The sequence below is a fragment of the Oncorhynchus keta genome, chromosome 10, assembly GCF_023373465.1.
Source record: "Oncorhynchus keta strain PuntledgeMale-10-30-2019 chromosome 10, Oket_V2, whole genome shotgun sequence".
Classification (NCBI taxonomy): Eukaryota; Metazoa; Chordata; class Actinopteri; order Salmoniformes; family Salmonidae; genus Oncorhynchus; species Oncorhynchus keta.
Genome location: NC_068430.1, coordinates 55,228,759 through 55,248,258, shown reverse-complemented (window position 1 = coordinate 55,248,258; position 19,500 = coordinate 55,228,759). Strand labels below are relative to the sequence as shown.

The 19,500-nt window shown below is 41.5% G+C and overlaps 1 protein-coding gene across 4 annotated transcripts in view; it reads left to right on the top strand.

The window, feature by feature from the left end:
• Window positions 1–18,761: 18,761 nt before the first annotated feature.
• LOC118388986 (tensin-2-like) overlaps window positions 18,762–19,500 on the top strand; it is an 83,113-nt gene continuing 82,374 nt past the window's right edge. For all 4 annotated transcript variants that reach the window (XM_052527307.1, XM_052527305.1, XM_052527306.1 and 1 more), the window contains exon 1: window positions 18,762–19,460. Coding sequence is in view for 3 of the 4 variants with exons in the window: in XM_052527305.1 (XP_052383265.1) it covers window positions 19,341–19,460 (120 nt within the window). In the remaining variant the exon portion in view is untranslated. The remainder of the gene's footprint in view (window positions 19,461–19,500) is intronic.

Genomic DNA, 19,500 nt, shown 5'->3' with positions numbered 1-19,500 from the left:
TGCAAGGTGTCCCCCGCAAAACAAGTGCCCCCCCCTCCCCCCAATGGAAATCTAGCATTGCTATGGGGCAATGTGATGTCCAAGGATGCTACTACAAGTGTAGCATAGCTAACTTTAGCTAGCATGCAATGCTACTGATCTGTTGATGTATTGGGAAGGTGTTTCCATGGTAGTGTTTTTGACAAGTAGCTTTTATAATTCTTATTCATAAAGGGGTTTTGATTTCTGAGGTTGTATGCATAGGCTTTGGGGAGAATACTTGTTTAATCCCTTACTGACTGTCCATGAGGAATGACAATTAATTATTGTCTTCGCAGTGTAATGGAAACCTTAACTTAATCTTTGAGCCTTTTTAACTTCACTACTTGGAATAATAAATTGGCTGAAAATGTTATTTGAGCTTTTGCTTATACCAGAGTTGATGTGGTGTGAAGGTTTTCATATAAACTGCATCCTAATTCCCAATTTAATCAGAAATGAATATTTCTCCCATATTTTGACAAGTTTCCATATAACTCAAAGCTGTGAAGATGTTTGCACATCACTTATTCAACAGGGATCTTTAGGTGGGTCTTAATCCTGACAGAATTTGGCAGCCAACGACAACAATGACTCACTAAACCGAACTAAATCTCGTCACAGTTATCCCCTATCACAGTGCAGATGTTTGTTTTTCAACACAGTGATGCAATAATGACATCAATTAAAAGCCATCAAGTTAAACACATTTCGTCCAGCTGTTGCTCAAGACAGGATTTAAGGATTACTCTGAGATGACATTTTCTCATTTTGAAGTGATTGATTAATTGGGCCTGTGCATGACAGTACATATGTGGTCATGTATTTACAGTACATCTGGTGGATGTACTTAATTGATACTTAAAATACTTAAATACTCAATACTTAATTGTGTTGACATGTACATTGGGGGTGTTTTTGTTTTTACATGAAATTAGCTTTAAAACTGCAACATTTTCTAGCAGGAAACTAGCTCGGGATTCTTGATAGTCGGGACAATCCTTGTCTGGCAGGGAAACTTTATATATAGTTGTGTTAGTTGAGATTAACATTTACTTTCAGGGAAATTTTGTTTTTGGAATTTTCAAAAATATTTTCAATAATAATTATATTCTATTTTTGGGTCTACAGTGCATTCAGAAAGTATTCAGACCCCTTGACTACGTTACAGCCTTATTCTAAAATTGCTAAGTTGTTTTCCCCCAAAATCAATCTACACACAATACCACATAATGACAAAGCAAAAACACATTTACAAATGGTTGTATAATTCAGACCCTTTACTCTGTACTTTTGTTGAAGCACCTTTTGGCAGCGATTACCCCCTCGAGTCTTCTTTGGTATGACACTACAAGCTTACCACACCTGTATTTAGGGAGTTTCTCCCATTCTCTAAAGATCCTCTCAAGCTCTGTCAGGTTGGATGGGGAGCGTTGCTACACAGCTATTTTCAGGTCTCTCCAGAGATGTTTGATCGGGTTCAAGTCAGGGCTCTGGCTGGGGCACTTAAGGGCATGCAGAGACTTGTCCTCAAGCCACTCCTGCATTGTCTTGGCTGTGTGCTTAGGGTCGTTCCTGTTGGAGGGTGAACCTTTGCCCCAGTCTGAGGTCTTGAGCGCTCTAGAGCAGGTTTTCATCAAGGATCTTTCTGTTAATCCTGACTAGCCTGTCTGCTGCTGAAAAACATCCCCACAGCATGATGCTGCCACAACCACGCTTCACCATAGGGATTGTGCCAGGTTTCCTCCAGATGTGACGCTTGGCAATCAAGCCAAAGAGTCTAATCTTTGTTTCAACAGACCAGAGAATCTTGTTTCTCATGGTCTGAGAGTCTTTAGGTGCCTTTTGGCAAACTCCAAGTGGGCTGTAATGGGCCTTTTCCTGAGGAATGACTTCAGTCTGACGACTACCATAAAGGCCTGATTTGGTAGTGTTGCAGAGCTGGTTGTACTAATGGAAGGTTCTCCCCTCTACACAGAGGAACTCTGGAGCTCTGTCAGTGACCATTGGGTTCTTGGTCACCTCCCTGCCCAAGGCCCTTCTCCTGATTGCTCAGTTTGGACAGGCGGCCAGCTCTAGGAAGAGTCTTGGTGGTTCCAAACTTCTTCCAGTTAAGAATGATGGAGGTCACTTTGTTTTTGGAGACCTTCAAGGCTGCAGAAATGTTTTGGTACCCTTCCCCAGATCTGTGCCTCGACACAATCCTGTCTCGGAGCTCTATGGACATTTCCTTTGACCTCATGGCTCTGAGATGCACTGTCAACTGTGGGACCTTTTTGATATGGACGTGTGTGCCTTTCCAAATCATGTCCAATCAATTAAATTTACCCAAGGTGGACTCCAATGACGTTGTCGAAACATCAAGGATGATCAATGGAAACAGGATGCATCTGAACTCAATTTCAGAGTCTCATAGCAAAGGGTCTGACTACTTATGTAAATAATGTATTACTGTTTTTTATTTAATACTTTTGCAAACATTTCTTGATTTGTCATTATGGTGTATTGTTTGTAGATTGAGGAAAAACAATATTTTAATCCATTCTAGAGTAAGTCTAAAAAATGTGGAAAAAGTGAAAGTCTGAATACTTTCCAAAAGCACTGTATGCCTGGAAATGCCCTTGTACTGAGCAAAGGATCCCAATTTGAAGCTCTCCAAAAAGTATCAAATTCAAAAAACAGGTAATCATGGATATTAATTGGCCTACACACAACCCCATAATGTCTGTAATTGTATTACAAATACATCAAATTAAGAATTCAATACTTTTATGGCAAGCCTAAATAAATTCAGGAGTAAAACTCTACTCAAGTCGCATAGGTTGCATGCACTCACTCTGTGTAGTAATAGTGACTGACTCATCTCTGTACACCCCCCTTCAAACACAGAACCACAAAAAGCAGAAAGGCACCAAAATGTAATATTTTAACCAAAATTCATATTCTATTTAATTAGGTTTTAGTCGTAAAATAACTGAGGAAAAACATTGCTTCTGTGTATACAACTTGAATGAAGAAAAATTCAAATGGTCAACTCTGTAAAACATGAACTCTCTGTCAGAGTGCTGAAAGATCTGGGAATGTTTTTTATTTTTTATTATTGGGGATATTCAAATTCATGTTTTACAAATGTTTGTATTTAACTATTTAACATTTTTTTGAGGCAAAAACTTCTCTGTCAACTCCGTCACTGATCTCTAACCCCCTTAAAATCTAATTATTCTGAAAAAGTATTTTAATCCCTGTTCTGCAACATACTCTTAAACAATTTAAGTATTTGCTGTGCTGATGGATTGTTTGCTTTATAAATGTTTAATGTTCTAAATCTAGAAGAACATGCCAAAATGCTAAATAAATTAGCCCTGGAGTGTGTTCTAAAACAAAATAATATGTTTGGAGATTTGTATTACATATTTGAATAACCAAATGTTAGAATTAAACAAAGGCCTTTCTACAATTGTTCAACAACTGTTTAAAATGAAATGCTTTTTATGGAAAACAAATTAATTCGATTTTTCCTTTACACAGTGTGATTGGGGATACTTTGGTCTATCAAAATATATAGTTCAAATGTAAATTTTAAGACAAATATTAGTGGGGGGGAAAGTTGAGGTTGTCTATCAATGTATCTATGAACTCTAAAATGGCAAATTTCCTCTCTGGTTCATGGCAAAACGTGTAACATAGCATGAGATTAGCTTTAAAACTGCCCCATGGCACAACATTTGTTGATAGATAGACTTATTTATAATTTTGAGCGGTTGGGTGGCGCTTTTCTCAGACCTTGTGGTGGGCGAAACTGCGATACACCATTGTTATTAATCAACAATAAACAGATGTCATAGTTTGCATTGTGCCACAGTTAAAACGATATAAATTATGTAGAACAGGTAATTGTCATGCAGAATGTAGGGAATTGTTCAAAATATTTCTCAAACCATTGTTTCACTTTTTTTTTGTATACGACAAAGAGACTAATTTGGACAGCTAACTTGCCTAAATATTTTGATAACTTTTTTTTTGTTTGTAAGTTTGAAATTGGCATGGTCTAATTGATTCAACAAACTAAAAACACATCTGTTTAGCTTTCAAAATAATATATTAACCAGAAAATGTAACATTTCTGTGGGGCATCCTATATTATGAAGACCGCTTGATCTACTCAGGGTTTTCTAAAGTTTACCAGCTTCAGTTAGCTTCACGTTCCAGCTCAGTCTTCATCCGTAGTAAGACGGTGGATAACTGCGCATGCATATGTCGCACGTGGCTAGACGAACACTGAATTCTTAATTTACAGTGAGGTGGAAAAGTATTTGATCCCCTGCTGATTTTGTACGTTTGCCCACTGACAAAGAAATGATCCGTCTATAATTTTAATGGTAGGTTTATTTGAACAGTGAGAGACAGAATAACACAAAAATCAAGAAAAATGCATGTCAAAAATGTTATAAATTGATTTGCATTTTAATGAGGGAAATAAGTATTTGACCCCTCTGCAAAACATTACTTAGTACTTGGTGGCAAAACCCTTGTTGGCAATCAGAGGTCAGACGTTTCTTGTAGTTGGTCACCTGGTTTGCACACATCTCAGGATGGATTTTGTCCCACTCCTCTTTGCAGATCTTCTCCAAGTCATTAAGGTTTCGAGGGTGACGTTTGGCAACTTAAACCTTCAGCTCCTACAGATTTTCTATGGGATTAAAGTCTGGAGACTGGCTAGGCAACTCCGGGACCTTAATGTGCTTCTTGAGCCACTCCTTTGTTGCCTTGGCCGTGTGTTTTGGGTCGTTGTCATGCTGGAATACCCATCCACGACGCATTTTCAATGCCCTGGCTGCGGGAAGGAGGTTCTCACCCAAGATTTGACGGTACATGGCACCGTCCATCGTCCCTTTGATGCGGTGAAGTTGTCCTGTCCCCTTTGCAGAAAAACACCCCCAAAGCATAATGTTTCCACCTCCATGTTTGACGGTGGGGATGGTGTTCTTGAGGTCATTGGCAGCATTACTCCAAACACGGCGAGTTTAGTTGATGCCAAAGAGCTCCATTTTGGTCTCATCTGACCACAACACTTTCACCCAGTTGTTAATTTGCAAACTTCAGACGGGCATGTATATGTGCTTTCTTGAGCAGGGGGACCTTGCAGTCGCTATAGGATTTCAGTCCTTCACGGCGTAGTGTGTTACCAATTGTTTTCTTGGTGACTATGGTCCCAGCTGCCTTGAGATCATTGACAAGATCCTCCTGTGTAGTTCTTGGCAGATTTGTCACCGTACTCATGATCATTGCAACTCCACGAGGTGAGATCCACAGGCTCCATGCAGGGGTGATTGACAGTTATTTTGTGTTTCTTCCATTTGCGAGTAATCGCACCAACTGTTGTCACCTTCTCACAAAGCTGCTTGACGATGGTCTTGTAGCCCATTCCAGCCTTGTGTAGGTCTACAATCTTGTCCCTGACATCCTTGGGACAGCTCTTTGGTCTTGGCCATGGTGTAGAATTTGGAATCTGATTGATTGCTTCTGTGGACAAGTGTCTTTTATACAGGTAACAAACTGAGATTAGGAGCACTCCCTTTAAATGTGTGCTCCTAATCTCAGCCCGTTATCTGTATAAAAGACACCTGGGAGCCAGAAATCTTTCTGATCAAGAGGGGGTCAAATACTTATTTACCTCATTAATGTGCAAATCAATTTATAACATTTTTGTCATGTGTTTTTCTGGATTTTTTTGTTATGTCTCTCACTGTTCAAATAAACCTACCATTAAAATTATAGACTGATCATTTCTTTGTCAGTGGGCAAACGTACAAAATCAGCAGGGGATCAAATACTTTTTTCCCTCACTGTTTACAATGCTGAAACATCAATCAATGGGCAAGTCAGTGGCACATTTTTTTCATTTGTGCCGAAATCAAAATGAAGGAAAAGTTATATTGCTAATAAAGCAGGCTATGGTGTGAAATAGTACCATCTCTATTTTATTACTTATCGTTAATGCCATATCTGGTGTGCTTATCCATGCATGAACACGTTTTTTCCAACTCCTATCAATAAACTAATTTGAACATAGTAGTAATAATAATTGTATTTGTCCATACAAAAGTTTTAGTGTGTTGTAAACCCACAATTTACACTGGTGTTAAATTTGGGTTTTTCTTTAGTCAAAATATTGTAATTCCCCTAGGGGGCGCTATAGTATTGTAAATTATCATAGAATGTTCAATCAGGCGGTGAGTGAGAAACCGCGCCAGTCAGATAACATCACGAGCTGGCAAGAGTAATATACCATAGAGTTAACCAGAGCGGAATCTGAATTCTCTAGTGTTTTCTACAACTGCATTGCTTGCTGTTTGGGGTTTTAGGCTGGGTTTCTGTACAGCACTTTGAGATATCAGCTGATGTACGAAGGGCTATATAAATCAATTTGATTTAATTTTGAGTGATATTACTTTTTAAGTTTGTTTTGTTTCAAGACGCAGTGTGTGCTTATCAAGAACAGTGTTTGAAGATGTATTAATATTGTCAAAATCATGTACTCCGGTGAGTTACTGAGCTTGTTTTCTACTAGCATGCTAACTGAGAAAAGCCATTGCACTAGCATGTCATTAGCAGGTTTTGTAGAATAATTATATTACTGTCATGTTCATTTTGAATTTTGTAACTTTAAACCAATTGGAGTTAAATGTGTAAATGAGAGTGTAGTTTTTAACTCATATGAAGTGTTAATTATGTCTAGTTACTTGTATTGCTGATGGGGCTAGCTCTTGAGTGATCATTCTAGAATGTGTTGTCATTTTTTCTCGCTCATGGAACTAAGCTAATTTGATTGAAATGGTGTTTAAATTAGAGATGCTATTATTAATGTTGTGAATTTTGAAAAATATATATTTTTAAATGGAGATTCTATTGTATGTAAATATGTTGTGCTAAGCTCTTTACTTTAGCATTTACTTGATGACCTTTGTACAATACTGTTGCAACCAGTTTTTATGGCAGTCATTGTAATGTTTGTATTGAATTGAGAAGTTTTACCACTAACTATGAGATTCTGACAGATCCTGTGCTCTCTGCAGATTGTGATGTTTTTATTGGTTGATTCTAAGACCAGAACGAAGGTGATTCAGTGATCTCAAAGAAGAATGGCGAACTAACCACCAACGACCCATTTGACTCGACTGGCGCATGCAGGCTGCACCACTGTATTTGCTTCTTCAACCCAGAACTTTGAGGGTGCACTTCTTCATTGGATCCATCTTGGATATAGATAAGCACTCCAACCTGCACTCACACACACACACTACCCGGATAGTAGGCCTACAAACTGAACACACACTGATACTTTTCTATTTGGGACAGAGACCGTTTTTACTGTTTATATTTGTGCATTGATGAATTTGTGATTGTGTCTAATAAATGACATCTTTAAAATCATTTTTAATACAACCCTTGTGCCTGTCAAAGTCAACTACGATAGATTCTAGCCCAGACACTACAGCATAGTGTGATAAGCGTTACATCATTTTGTGGCAAGCTAGCCAGGATAATTGAAAGCAGAGCACATATTTAGCTGGTGTTTTGGGATTTGGTACAGACATATTTCAGACATTGAAATTATATTTATTTACAAGCAGTATGGATAGAGTTACAGCCCACTGACCAGCCCCTAGTTACCTCTTATGACTTAACTACATCTGACAATGACCGTGTCCACACGATAGCGACACACTCTTACTGAAATGATCTGCTGAGAAGAGGTATGATCAAACCCAGACCAGCTACCCCCTCATTCAGACATGAAGTCCATGGTAGGAGGTGAACAACTCCAACCAGGACTGATGTGCAGCTGCATTATGTCATCAACTCACCTGAAGTCCATCGCATTGTGGTAAAGCATGTCATGACGAACAACACCTCCATAACACGGAACCAACTCAAATGGCTATGTTCCTTCTCAGACAAAGTACCCAAAGCCCCCAGTTGAACCTGACTATGGAACATGGTGTCATGTCAAACTGATGTTACAAGATTGCACCTCTAAATACAGCAGTGGAGGGTCCTGGAGATGCTGCTTCCCCAAGCCTCGGACCTGGTTAGGCTCTTGGGGATGCAGAGGCAATTTGAAGCTACTGGAGTCCGCTTATGGCCTCGGAGGACAGCAATGAAATATATTCCAGATTCCTGAACACCCACCAGAACTCAGGTGAGAGGGTATCTAAACACTTACAGAGGCTGCAGGTACTCCTCAGTGCTGCTGTGAAGAGATCGTAAGTGAAACGGGCTGATGCTGACCCTGAGCTGGGGAAACGGTTCACACAAGGCTGCTGGGACCACTCCTCATTAGTCTGCGGCTGGACATCAAGACAGAGATACCCCCTGACTTTGCAGAGCTCCTCCTATAGTTACGAATGGAAGAGGACACCTCCCAAGTGGCACAGCAGTCTAACAGGCTGACTACAAAATACATTTATAAAACTATTTTATTCAATTATTGCACCCACACTGCTCGCGTGCGCCAACAAGCATTTTGCACTGTAAGGCCTGCCTTTCCCATCTCCCCATTTGTTTATAGAAGCAGCTACCCACGTGCCATCTCCTCATTGGTTATAACCACGTGGGTGACTGAAAGACAAACGAGGTCAGTGGCGGTAATGCACCTAATTTATGAAAGTTGCAAATCGCAATATAAAGTCAAGAGAAGAAAAAGCCTAGCAGGAGGAGGGATGTCTAGAAACAATTCAGTTGACCGTTTTATGTGTGGATTAATTGTCGGAGTTGAGGACCTTGTGCGTTTCAGGTAAAACAACAACTCAATGTTTATATCCCAGGACAAATCAAATCAAATTTTATTTGTCACATACACATGGTTAGCAGATGTTAGTGCGAGTGTAGCGTAATGCTTGTGCTTCTAGTTCCGACAATGCAGTAATAACCAACAAGTAATCTACCTAACAATTCCAAAACTACTACCTTATAGACACAAGTGTAAGGGGATAAGAATATGTACATAAAGATATGAGTGAGTGATGGTACAGAGCAGCATAGGCAAGATACAGTAGATGGTATTGAGTGCAGTATATACATATGAGATGAGTATGTAAACAAAGTGGCATAGTTAAAGTGGCTAGTGATACATGTATTACATAAGGATGCAGTAGATGATATAGAGTACAGTATATATGTATACATATGAGATGAATAATGTAGGGTATGTAAACATTATATTAGGTAGCGTTGTTTAAAGTGGCTAGTGGTATATTTTACATTTCCCATCAATTCCCATTATTAAAGTGGCTGGAGTTGAGTCAGTGTGTTGACAGCGGCCACTCAATGTTAGTGGTGGCTGTTTAACAATCTGATGGCCTTGAGATCGAAGCTGTTTTGCAGTCTCTCGGTCCCAGCTTTGATGCACCTGTACTGACCTCGCCTTCTGGATGATAGCGGGGTGAACAGGCAGTGGCTCGGGTGGTTGTTGTCCTTGATGATCTTTATGGCCTTCCTGTGACATCGGGTGGTGTAGGTGTCCTGGAGTGCAGGTAGTTTGCCCCCGGTGATGCGTTGTGCAGACCTCACTACCCTCTGGAGAGCCTTACGGTTGTGGGCGGAGCAGTTGCCGTACCAGGCGGTGATACAGTCCGACAGGATGCTCTCGATTGTGCATCTGTAGAAGTTTGTGAGTGCTTTTGGTGACAAGCCGAATTTCTTCAGCCTCAAGCTAGCAGCAGCAAGCTAGCTAGCTTGCCGTAAATGTGTAATGCTTTTCGACCTCTCTCCATATTAATGTAATTGGTTCAGAATTGGTTTTTGATATTTTAACCTACTTGTCGTGATCGCGTTTGGTGTGGGGGGGACAAAATACATTTATACACGATGGTGCGCATGCACGCAGCTGGTTTGGGTTCCATGTAAGGCACAGCATCACAGTGCAAGAGGCATCACTACAGACACGGGTTCGGAGGTTTTGGAAGCCTACGTCTCTGAGACTGAGAGCGTGAGGTGGCTGATTTGAAAATGTAGAGCAGCTGTGAGCCCAGAGTAGCCCAAAAGCCAAGAGCAGGGACTAAGGCACACCACATAACGCTCCGGCCAAAAGCACGGTTTTGCTTCAGGTGTAGTGAAGATTGGCCACATATCCAAGATGTGACAACCCCATCAACAAAGTTGTGTCATGACGTTGGCCTGGGGTAGGTTTATGACAGTCATAAATACCTCTTCCCCCCCCCTTTTTTCCCCCTCTCTCTACCCTACTGATGTTACATTCGCAAAACCCTTGGTTTACATAGAGATTCTGGGTACATCAGAAGGTGGGGGGGAATGAACTATATTCTGGTAATCCGAACAATTGAACATATGCGGTGGTACTTAAAGAATATGATGTCAGTTCGGTTGTCATCTGAGACATTCTCATCAATGATAAGATGACAAACTCTACAGTGGAAAGTCTAAACATCAGAGTTATCGGATTCACATGGAATTGTTCAATTTAAATGTTAAAATATGAAATTATTTGTGATTGGATTAAATGTGAGATTAGCTTCTAAAATGTGAGATTTGAGTTTTCATAAGATAGGGCTCTGCTCAATCAGTGGCCCGCCCCTGTGAAGGGACATGGGCTATAAATATTTTCAAACACGCCCTTCTCTCCCTTCCTATATAAGCCCTGGACAACAATATAACCTTCTGTTCTGAGGACGTGAGGACGATGGTCCTTTGTCAGAATGGTTCAGATAATAATTACAGAACGAAGCCAACATCAGCGTGAGCTTTGGTTGCGAATAGTATGAACTTTGAACTCTTATTCACTACAGAAGTGATACCTCCTAGCCGTTGAGTTAGCAACCGCAGCTGCAAACGCAGGTTAGGAAGGAACAGACAGTGTCCAGTCTACCACACAACAACGTTACTACAACGTATCCAATTTACCAGCAGAGACATTCTTCAAAGGACTCGGTTGGGCAACACTGCCTTCCATCTACCACCAACCTACCAAAGCGCAGCTCAGAGTAAATATTTATTGCATTTTCCTTTTCCAATTGGGCGGTAATTTAGAATGCATAAGATACTGTATTTACGATAGCACAGCTTCTTCCCTTTGTTCCTCAGTCTTCCCGCTCTTTCACTCAAACCCAGCCCCTTTTCTTTTGTGTAACAAGCTGTCATATCTGTTCCACCCACTAGGGACATTTTCCTTTATGACGTAATTTGCAATCAAGTTATGATTTAACTATGAGTATGTGTAATTCTGTGTGATTAGTTAGGTATTTAGTAAATAAATAATTAAACCCAATTTTGTATTGCTGATTCAACTTGTGAGCCAGGGTTTGTGCAGATAACTACGAATTTACAACTTTCAGATGAGACTGAATTAAGATGACGATTAATATTGACTGCTATTGATGTAAAATATTACTAGGTCTTTAAGTTTGTTCGTAAGATAACAGCTCTATAAATATTATTTTGTGGTGCCCTGACTCTAGTTAATTACATTTACATGATTAGCTCAATCAGGTAATATTAATTACAGATAAATTATTTTATAGAATAGCATGTCATATCACTTAATCCGACATAGACAAAGACATGACAGTTGCTATCGATTAGAAGTAAAGAAGCTACGAGCTAAGCAATATAAATGAAAGTATAAATGACTTTCTTTAAACGGGACAAGATTTTAGTAGAGGGACATACTGAAGCTGACAACACTGACAAATTCATTGGCTTAGTAGGGCCAAGATAGACGCCTGTCGTCATTATCAAAGGAAACCAGAGCAATTCCCTTCTCGATTCAGGCTTACAAGTGACAACATTCACTAAGTCCTTCCATCCCAGCCTATTCTCCCCCTGGACAACATCAGAGTTTGGTGCTAGAGGTCAAGCTGTGCCCTACCTAGGCTACGTCGAGGTCAACATCCTCTTTCCGAGAACATCCCTGGAAAAACCAACACATTAGCTCTAGTCATCCCAACATCCTGTACAAGCATGTACAGCCGACAAAGATGGCAGAGCTCGTACCAAGCCAGAGACGAGCACATACGCGCGCCACTCCAATAGCCTGTACAGAAGATGCAAGACAACAGCAAAGTAAAGTCAAATTGCAATGCAAGAAGAGTGTCACTGTTCCAACAGCACAGAAGATGGTGTTGAATGACTGCACAAGAAAAGTACCCACTGCTGGCGGAGCCTCCCACTCATGCCAGGTGGTCTGCTCTTCTGTAGCTACATCCTGTCAATCCTACTCAAGAACGAGACTGCTCATGACATCAGTGTCAGCAAACCGCAACATTGCAGAATTCTCCATCCCCTTGTCCCTCGCCTCACTGTCAACACCCAGAGACAAAGCTCAAGAACAGTGTCTCACACTCCCACCACTGCTGAGTGAATCTGACAGGTTCTGAGAGCACCATCACTTTCGACAAGCAAGCTGAGCTCCATCCTTGAATTGTTTGCCATGGGTGACCTTGACTATAGTCACACAACTGCAGTCAGGCACCGCCTTGGTCTCTCTAATCCAACTTCAAGCAGAGACCCAGATCCATCCGTCTGACTACCAAGCCGTACGACTTCCCCTGAAAGAGCTCTTGACATCAACTACAGGTTGAACAACCAGACCATCAGACGTATTCACCTTACCAAACATAGAGGAAAATTTATCAGCTCTGACGGGCTCGAAGTGATTCTCTGTCATGGACTTGCAGTCGGGACACTATCAAGTTGAAATGGAGGAGCAAGGCAAACACTTCTTTTCACATCCATTGGATTCTGGGGGTTCAATCAGATGCCTCAAGGAGTCACAAATGCACCCAGCACTTTTCAGCATGTCATGGAGAAGTATACTGTAAAAATATATACACGTAAGGTGTTGGTTTCATGAGCTGAAGTAAAAGTTCCCAGAAATGTTCCATACGCAGAAAAAGCTTATTTCTCTCAAATGTTAAACACACACTTGTTTACAACCCTGTTTGTGAGCATTTTCTCCTTTGCCAAGGTGCACTTTGTGCTGGGGACAATAAAAGGCCACTCTAAAATGTGACGTTTTGTCACACCGCAATGTCAGATGTCTCAAGTTGAGGGAGCAATTGGCATGCTCACTGCATGAATGGCCACCAGTGCTGTTGCCTGAGCATTTTATGTTCATTTCTTTACCATGAGCCGCCTCAAACGTAATTTTAGAGAATTTAGCAGTACTTCCAACCGGCCTCACAACCGCAGACCAAGTGTAACCATGCCAGCCCAGGACCTCCACATCCGGCTTCTTCACCTGCGGGATCGTCTGAGACCAGCCAACCAGACAGCTGATGAAACTGAGTATTTCTGTCTCTAATAAAGCCCTTTTTGTGGGGAAAACTGCATTTTTCATGCTGCAGTTGGGAGTGTTCAGTCAGATAAACAATTTTGGGGTGAAAATATTTTTGTCCCACAGATTATTTGGAAACGCTAGTCTTTTCTGCTTTGTATGCTTTAGCCTACGTATTGTATTAAAAGCAGCTCTTTGGCGCATTATTCACACACACACAATTAGTTGCTTCAAGCTAAGTAGCCTACCTCTCCTGGTTGGGCGTGCAAGATAATATAATAATAATAATATATGCCATTTAGCAGACGCTTTTATCCAAAGCGACTTACAGTCATGTGTGCATACATTCTACGTATGGGTGGTCCCGGGGATCGAACCCACTACCCTGGCGTTACAAGCGCCATGCTCTACCAACTGAGCTACAGAAGGACCATGTAATTAATTATGATTAGACTATTGTTGGCTACAGTGTCCCTAAGTAAATATTGGTAATGGAAAGAAGTGGAGGGCACTTAACCAATGAGTCGAGGTGCATTTAGAAAATGTGATCATTGTAAGAAAAATCCGCAATGTGCACATAGGCTACCATGGTGAGCGAGCGTTGCACCTTTTCATTTTGAATAAATATTGATTACCCATTTATTTGTTTCTGCCTGCAAATTGTCATGCTTAAAGATGTGCTATGTTTTGCATACAGGATATAGCCTAAGAGGAAGTACAAGTGTCTGCTCTCATCATTCTTGTCGCCATATGTGCGAGATCAGGTGTGGTCTCAATTAAATAGACTAGGCTATAGCCTATGCTTGGCTATAGATATGATTACAACACCTTTTCCCCCTTAAGAGACTGAAAATATTTGGCATGCATCCCCAGATCCTCAAAGTTCTACAGCTGCACCATCGAGAGTATCCTGACCGATTGCATCACCGCCTGGTATGGCAACTGCTCGGCATCCGATCTGAAGGTGCTACAGAGGGTAGTGCGTAAAGCCCAGTACGTCACTGGGGCCAAGCGTCTTGACATCAAGGATCAATATACTAGGCGGTGTCAGAGGAAGGGCCAAAAAATTGTAAAAGACGAGTTTCCCAAGTCAAAGACTGTTCTCTTTGCTACCGCACGGCAAGCTGTACCGGTGTGCCAAGTCTAGGTTCAAAAGGATCCTTAACAGCCATAAGCCATGAGACTGCTGAAGAATTCATCAAATGGCCACCCAGACTATTTAAAAAATGTTCACATACGCCCGAAAATAACATTGCGGGACTGCAGTTGGGTTCAGGAGGACCAGTTCATGCGGGTAGGAGTAGGACAGAAAGCCAGCAGGTCTGGTATGAAAAGCTGTTGCGGAGAGGAAGCTACACTGCAATCTGCTCTTGCCCTGTGGATTCTTTGCACCGTCTGCTTAAGTTGAAGAGGACCAAGACCTGGAACAGAGACCCAAACTAACAACTCCTCAGCAAAGTCCATTATCTGAAGAGGAAGATGAGCAGAACAACAATGTGGAAATTACGAAGAGGTGGAGTACTACAACCGTCAGTCTGCTCAGAAAGAGATCAGCTACCCGACAATCTTCATTGTCCATGAAATTCCTCGAGCAAGAGTCAACCCTACTCCAGAAGATGACCATGCTGAGATGAATCCTCTCGAAGAGCTGACTTACATATCCCTTGGTAACCCCTTACTCTTAGTTATGAATTCTATTCTAAATGGTTTAGACAAAGCTTTCTCCCAAGCCCTTGAGTTTACACATTCCCCCGACATAAGCCGGTTGAATCCGACTTAAGACGTCTAGTACATGCAGGGACGCCTTCAGATTCGGAAGGAGAGGATATAACCTAGACAATTTACACCCGTATAGAATTTGGGTATTCCTGATTCAATATATTGTAATTCCCCTAGAGGGCGTAATATATTGTATATTATATCATTTATCAGCCCTTGAGTGAGAAGCCAAGTTTTATTTGTTTTTGAAGCCATTGAGCTAGCATGTCTTTCCTTCAATCCATCTCATTGAGGACACACTTATTAATTGGATCAATCTTGGTATCAATAAGAGCTCCAACATGCACATGTGCTCTACCCGGGTAGTAGGCCTACAAACTGAACACACACAGATACTTTTCAATTTAGGACTGAGACCATTTTTTTACTTTGCTGTACTGTGTGTGTGTTGATGAATTTGTGTCTATGCAGTAAATGTGCAGTTTAAAAAAAAAAGTTTTAATACAACCCTTGTGCCTGTGTCAAATTCTACTTTAGCGAACCTACAATAGATTCTAGCCCAGACACTACTGCTCCTAGAGAATATTGTTAAGTGTTACCTGTATGAAGTTTCAAATGCATTCTGTTATTGATAAATAATGTACTAGGTATTTTAAACATTTTAATTTAAAAAAAGAATAATATTAATCAAATATTTAATCGGTATTCCTGAAATGAAGGGGATAGTGATGCAATCGTTGCGAGAGAGAGGGAATCTGATTTAATTTGTTCTCAACTTGCAGGTCAGACTCAGAATAAATGGAGTTAGTGTTGACTGAGCCTGCTCGGGAGCAGGTTAGTTCTGAAGGATTTGTTGCCATAGACATTTACCTGTCTAAAAAGTGAACCACATTTGTATGACTGGTTATCCCGAGTTGAACTCCGAGTTGACCAAAGTTGCCTCGCTAGAGCTCCTTAAACCTGATTTGTAGAATAACCCTCTAGTTGCTTATCAAAATTAGCTAGCTACCCCTCAGGTGTGGTCCTGAACAGAGGTCGACCGATTAATCGGAATGGCCGATTAATTAGGGTCGATTTCAAGTTTTCATAACAAATTGAAAATCGGTATTTTTGGACACAGATTTGGCCGATTTTATTTATTTTTTACACCATTATTTAATCTTTATTTAACTAGTCAAGTCAGTTAAGAACATATTCTTATTTTCAATGATGGCCGAGGAACGGTGGATTAACTGCCTCGTTCAGGGGCAGAACAACTTTTTTTTTACCTTGTCAGCTCGGGGGATTCAATCTTGCAACCTTACAGTTAACTCATCCAATGCTCTAACCATCTGATTACATTGCACTCCACGAGGAGACTGCCTGTTACGCGAATGCAGTAAGCCAAGGAAAGTTGCTAGCTAGCATTAAACTTATCTTAATAAAAACAATCAATCAATCATAATCACTAGTTAACTACACATGGTTGATGATATTACTAGTTTATCTAGCGTGTCCTGCGTTGCATATGATCGATGCGGTGCGTATCGTTGCTCCAATGTGTACCTAACCATAAACATCAATGCCTTTCTTAAAATCAATACACAGAAGTATATATTTTTAAACCTGCATATTTAGCTAAAAGAAAGTTTAGCAGGCAATATTAACCAGGTGAAATTGTCACTTCTCTTGCGTGCAATGAACGCAAGAGAAGTGACAATTTCACCTGGTTAACAGTTTGGGCCGCCTAATTTGCCAGAATTTTACGTAATTATGACATAACATTGAAGGTTGTACAATGTAACAGGAATATTTAGACTTATGGACGCCACCCGTTAGATAAAATACAGAACGGTTCCGTATTTCACTGAAAGAATATGTCTTGTTTCCGGATTCGACCATATTAATGACCTACGGCTTGTATTTCTGTGTGTTATCATGTTATAACTAAGTCTATGATTTGATAGAGCAGGCTGACTGAGCGCTGGTAGGCAGCAGCAGGCTCGTAAGCATTCATTCAAAGAGCACTTTTGTGCATTTGCCAGCAGCTGTTTATGACTTCAAGCCTATCAACTTCTGAGATTAGGCTGGTGTAACCGATGTGAACCGATGTGCGCTAATAGCGTTTGAAACGTCACTCGCTCTGAGACTTGGAGTGGTTGTTCCCCTTGCTCTGCATGGGTAACGCTGCTTCGAGGGTGGCTGTTGTCGATGTGTTCCTGGTTCGAGCCCAGGTAGGAGCGAGGAGAGGGACGGAAGCTATACTGTTACACTGGCAATACTAAAGTGCCTATAAGAACATCCAATAGTCAAAGGTTAATGAAATACAAATGGTATAGAGAGAAATAGTCCTATAAAATAACTACAACCTAAAACTTCTTACCTGGGAATATTGAAGACTGATGTTAAAATGAACCACCAGCTTTCACATGTTCTCATGTTCTAAGCAAGGAACTTAAACGTTAGCCTTCTTACATGGCACATATTGCACTTTTACTTTCTTCTCCAACACTTTGTTTTTGCATTATTTAAACCAAATTGAACAGGTTTCATTTTAATTGATGCTAAATTGATTTTATTGATGTATTATATTAAGTTAAAATAAGTGTTCATTCAGTATTGTTGTAATTGTCATTAACACAAATAAATGAAAAAAAGCTGCCGATTTAATCGGTATCTGCTTTTTTTTGGTCCTCCAATAATTGGTATCGGTATCGGCATTGAAAAATCATAATCGGTCGACCTCTAGTCCTGAACATGATTTTTATTTAGTGGAGAACACTTTTCGCCCCCTGCTGTGTACAGGACTCTTGGTGGCAGGTGTGGAGGGTCCTGCTGTGTCCCCGTCCCTTTCCCTCTGGCCTGTCTCGACAGTGACAGGAGGGTCCCAGACCCCTCTGCTAAAAACAACCTTCAGCGTGTTTATGTTTTACCTTAGGAATGCTGACAGGCAATAGGTTGTGTGTGTGTATCACTCCAGGGGGAGGTGTGCGTGTGTGTGTGTGTTTTGTATGTTCTCTTGCAGTCGGATGCAATCATTTTGTATTTCAACCTCTTGTTGCTCCGTACCCTGCGTGGCTGTGTGTATGTGTGGGTGTTTATTGGACTAATTTGAGACTAGTCTGTTTGTGTATCTCACAGTTTGAGTAGTTCTCTACTGCAGCAGATTCAAGTCAGTGGGGGGGGCTGATCGTGTGTTAACTGTGTTTGTTCTCCTGCTCTGCTGTGGGGTGTTATTCCTGATGGCTTGGCGGAATACCAGCTGGCTCTCCGAGGAGGTCCTAAATCCCTGTGTTACTCTACACAGATCTACAGGAACAGAGCCTATTATTGTTTTCAGTTGAGAGGGATGTTAAGGCAAAGTGTGTCTTCTCTCCTCATGCAGAGTTGCTGGGTTGGTGCATAAGGTTTTGGCTTGTGAGGTACTATCTAGTCGCTTACCCATGACATGAGAGGAAAAATAATAGGATCGAACCATTGCACTGTGTATGCCCGCCCCTCATGTGCTAAGTTGCAGAGTCCGGTGGGTCGACAGGGTGTCGCACAGAGCGGCGCCATCTAATCTCAGGGGGAACGATGGAGGAAAAGAGGGAGAGAGGCTGAACACAGCAAGAAAAAGGGAAGGGCCTGAAGTCAGCCTGACCTAAACAGCTGTTTGGAAAGGGGGGGAGTGGAGAAATGAGAGAGAGGGGAAGAGTACTGTTTGTGCAGCAGGCTGGCAGGGTGAACAGCTAGTGAGAGGGTTGTAAGAGGAGAGGGGGAATGAGAGAGCAGGGTGTTTCTTTGAAGGCGGAAAGGGGAGAAAGAGGGCAACCAGAGGAGAGTGTAAGTGCAGAGAGTCAAGGGTCCGTGCATGCTGGGAGGGAAGGGACAACCGCTAGCGAGGGAGAGAGAATGGTGTAAAAGTACAGGCTGACAGAAGAAAGAAGGGTGCAGGAACGGCAAGAGCGACGGCAGGAGGGTGCGAGAGAGCGGTCCCTGTGCTTTCTGAAAGAAGAGGGAGAGACGTGTGGTGAAGGAAAGACTGGGGGGCTGGACTGAGTGAATGTTGTGACGGTTCCAGTCCTGGCTGAGTAGAGAGAGAGAGAAAGATCAACTTGGACAGGGGTGTGAGGGCTCACGGGGAGGAAAGGAGTTTTGGGGTGTCAAAGAAGCAAGGAAGGACCCAGCTTCCCTGTACTAGCGTGAAAAGGAGGAAAAGAGTGATTCCCTATTGAAAAAAAACGAGGGGAGCCTAAGGATTAAGAGACAGAAAGCAGGTCCTTGGGATATCCGGACAACTGACTTGTGGATCAAATCTGAAAAAGGAGAAGACGGAACCAGAGGATCAATGGGGTGCATTCACAGTATCCAGCATTGCAGCAGAAAGAGATGCGCTCCGGAACCTGAGGGATCTCCGAAAGTAGCAGTCCACAATAATATCCCCATTGAATTCCTACAGCTGGCTGAGGTAAGCGCGGCACTTGTTGACATCTCTGTCTGCAACACTC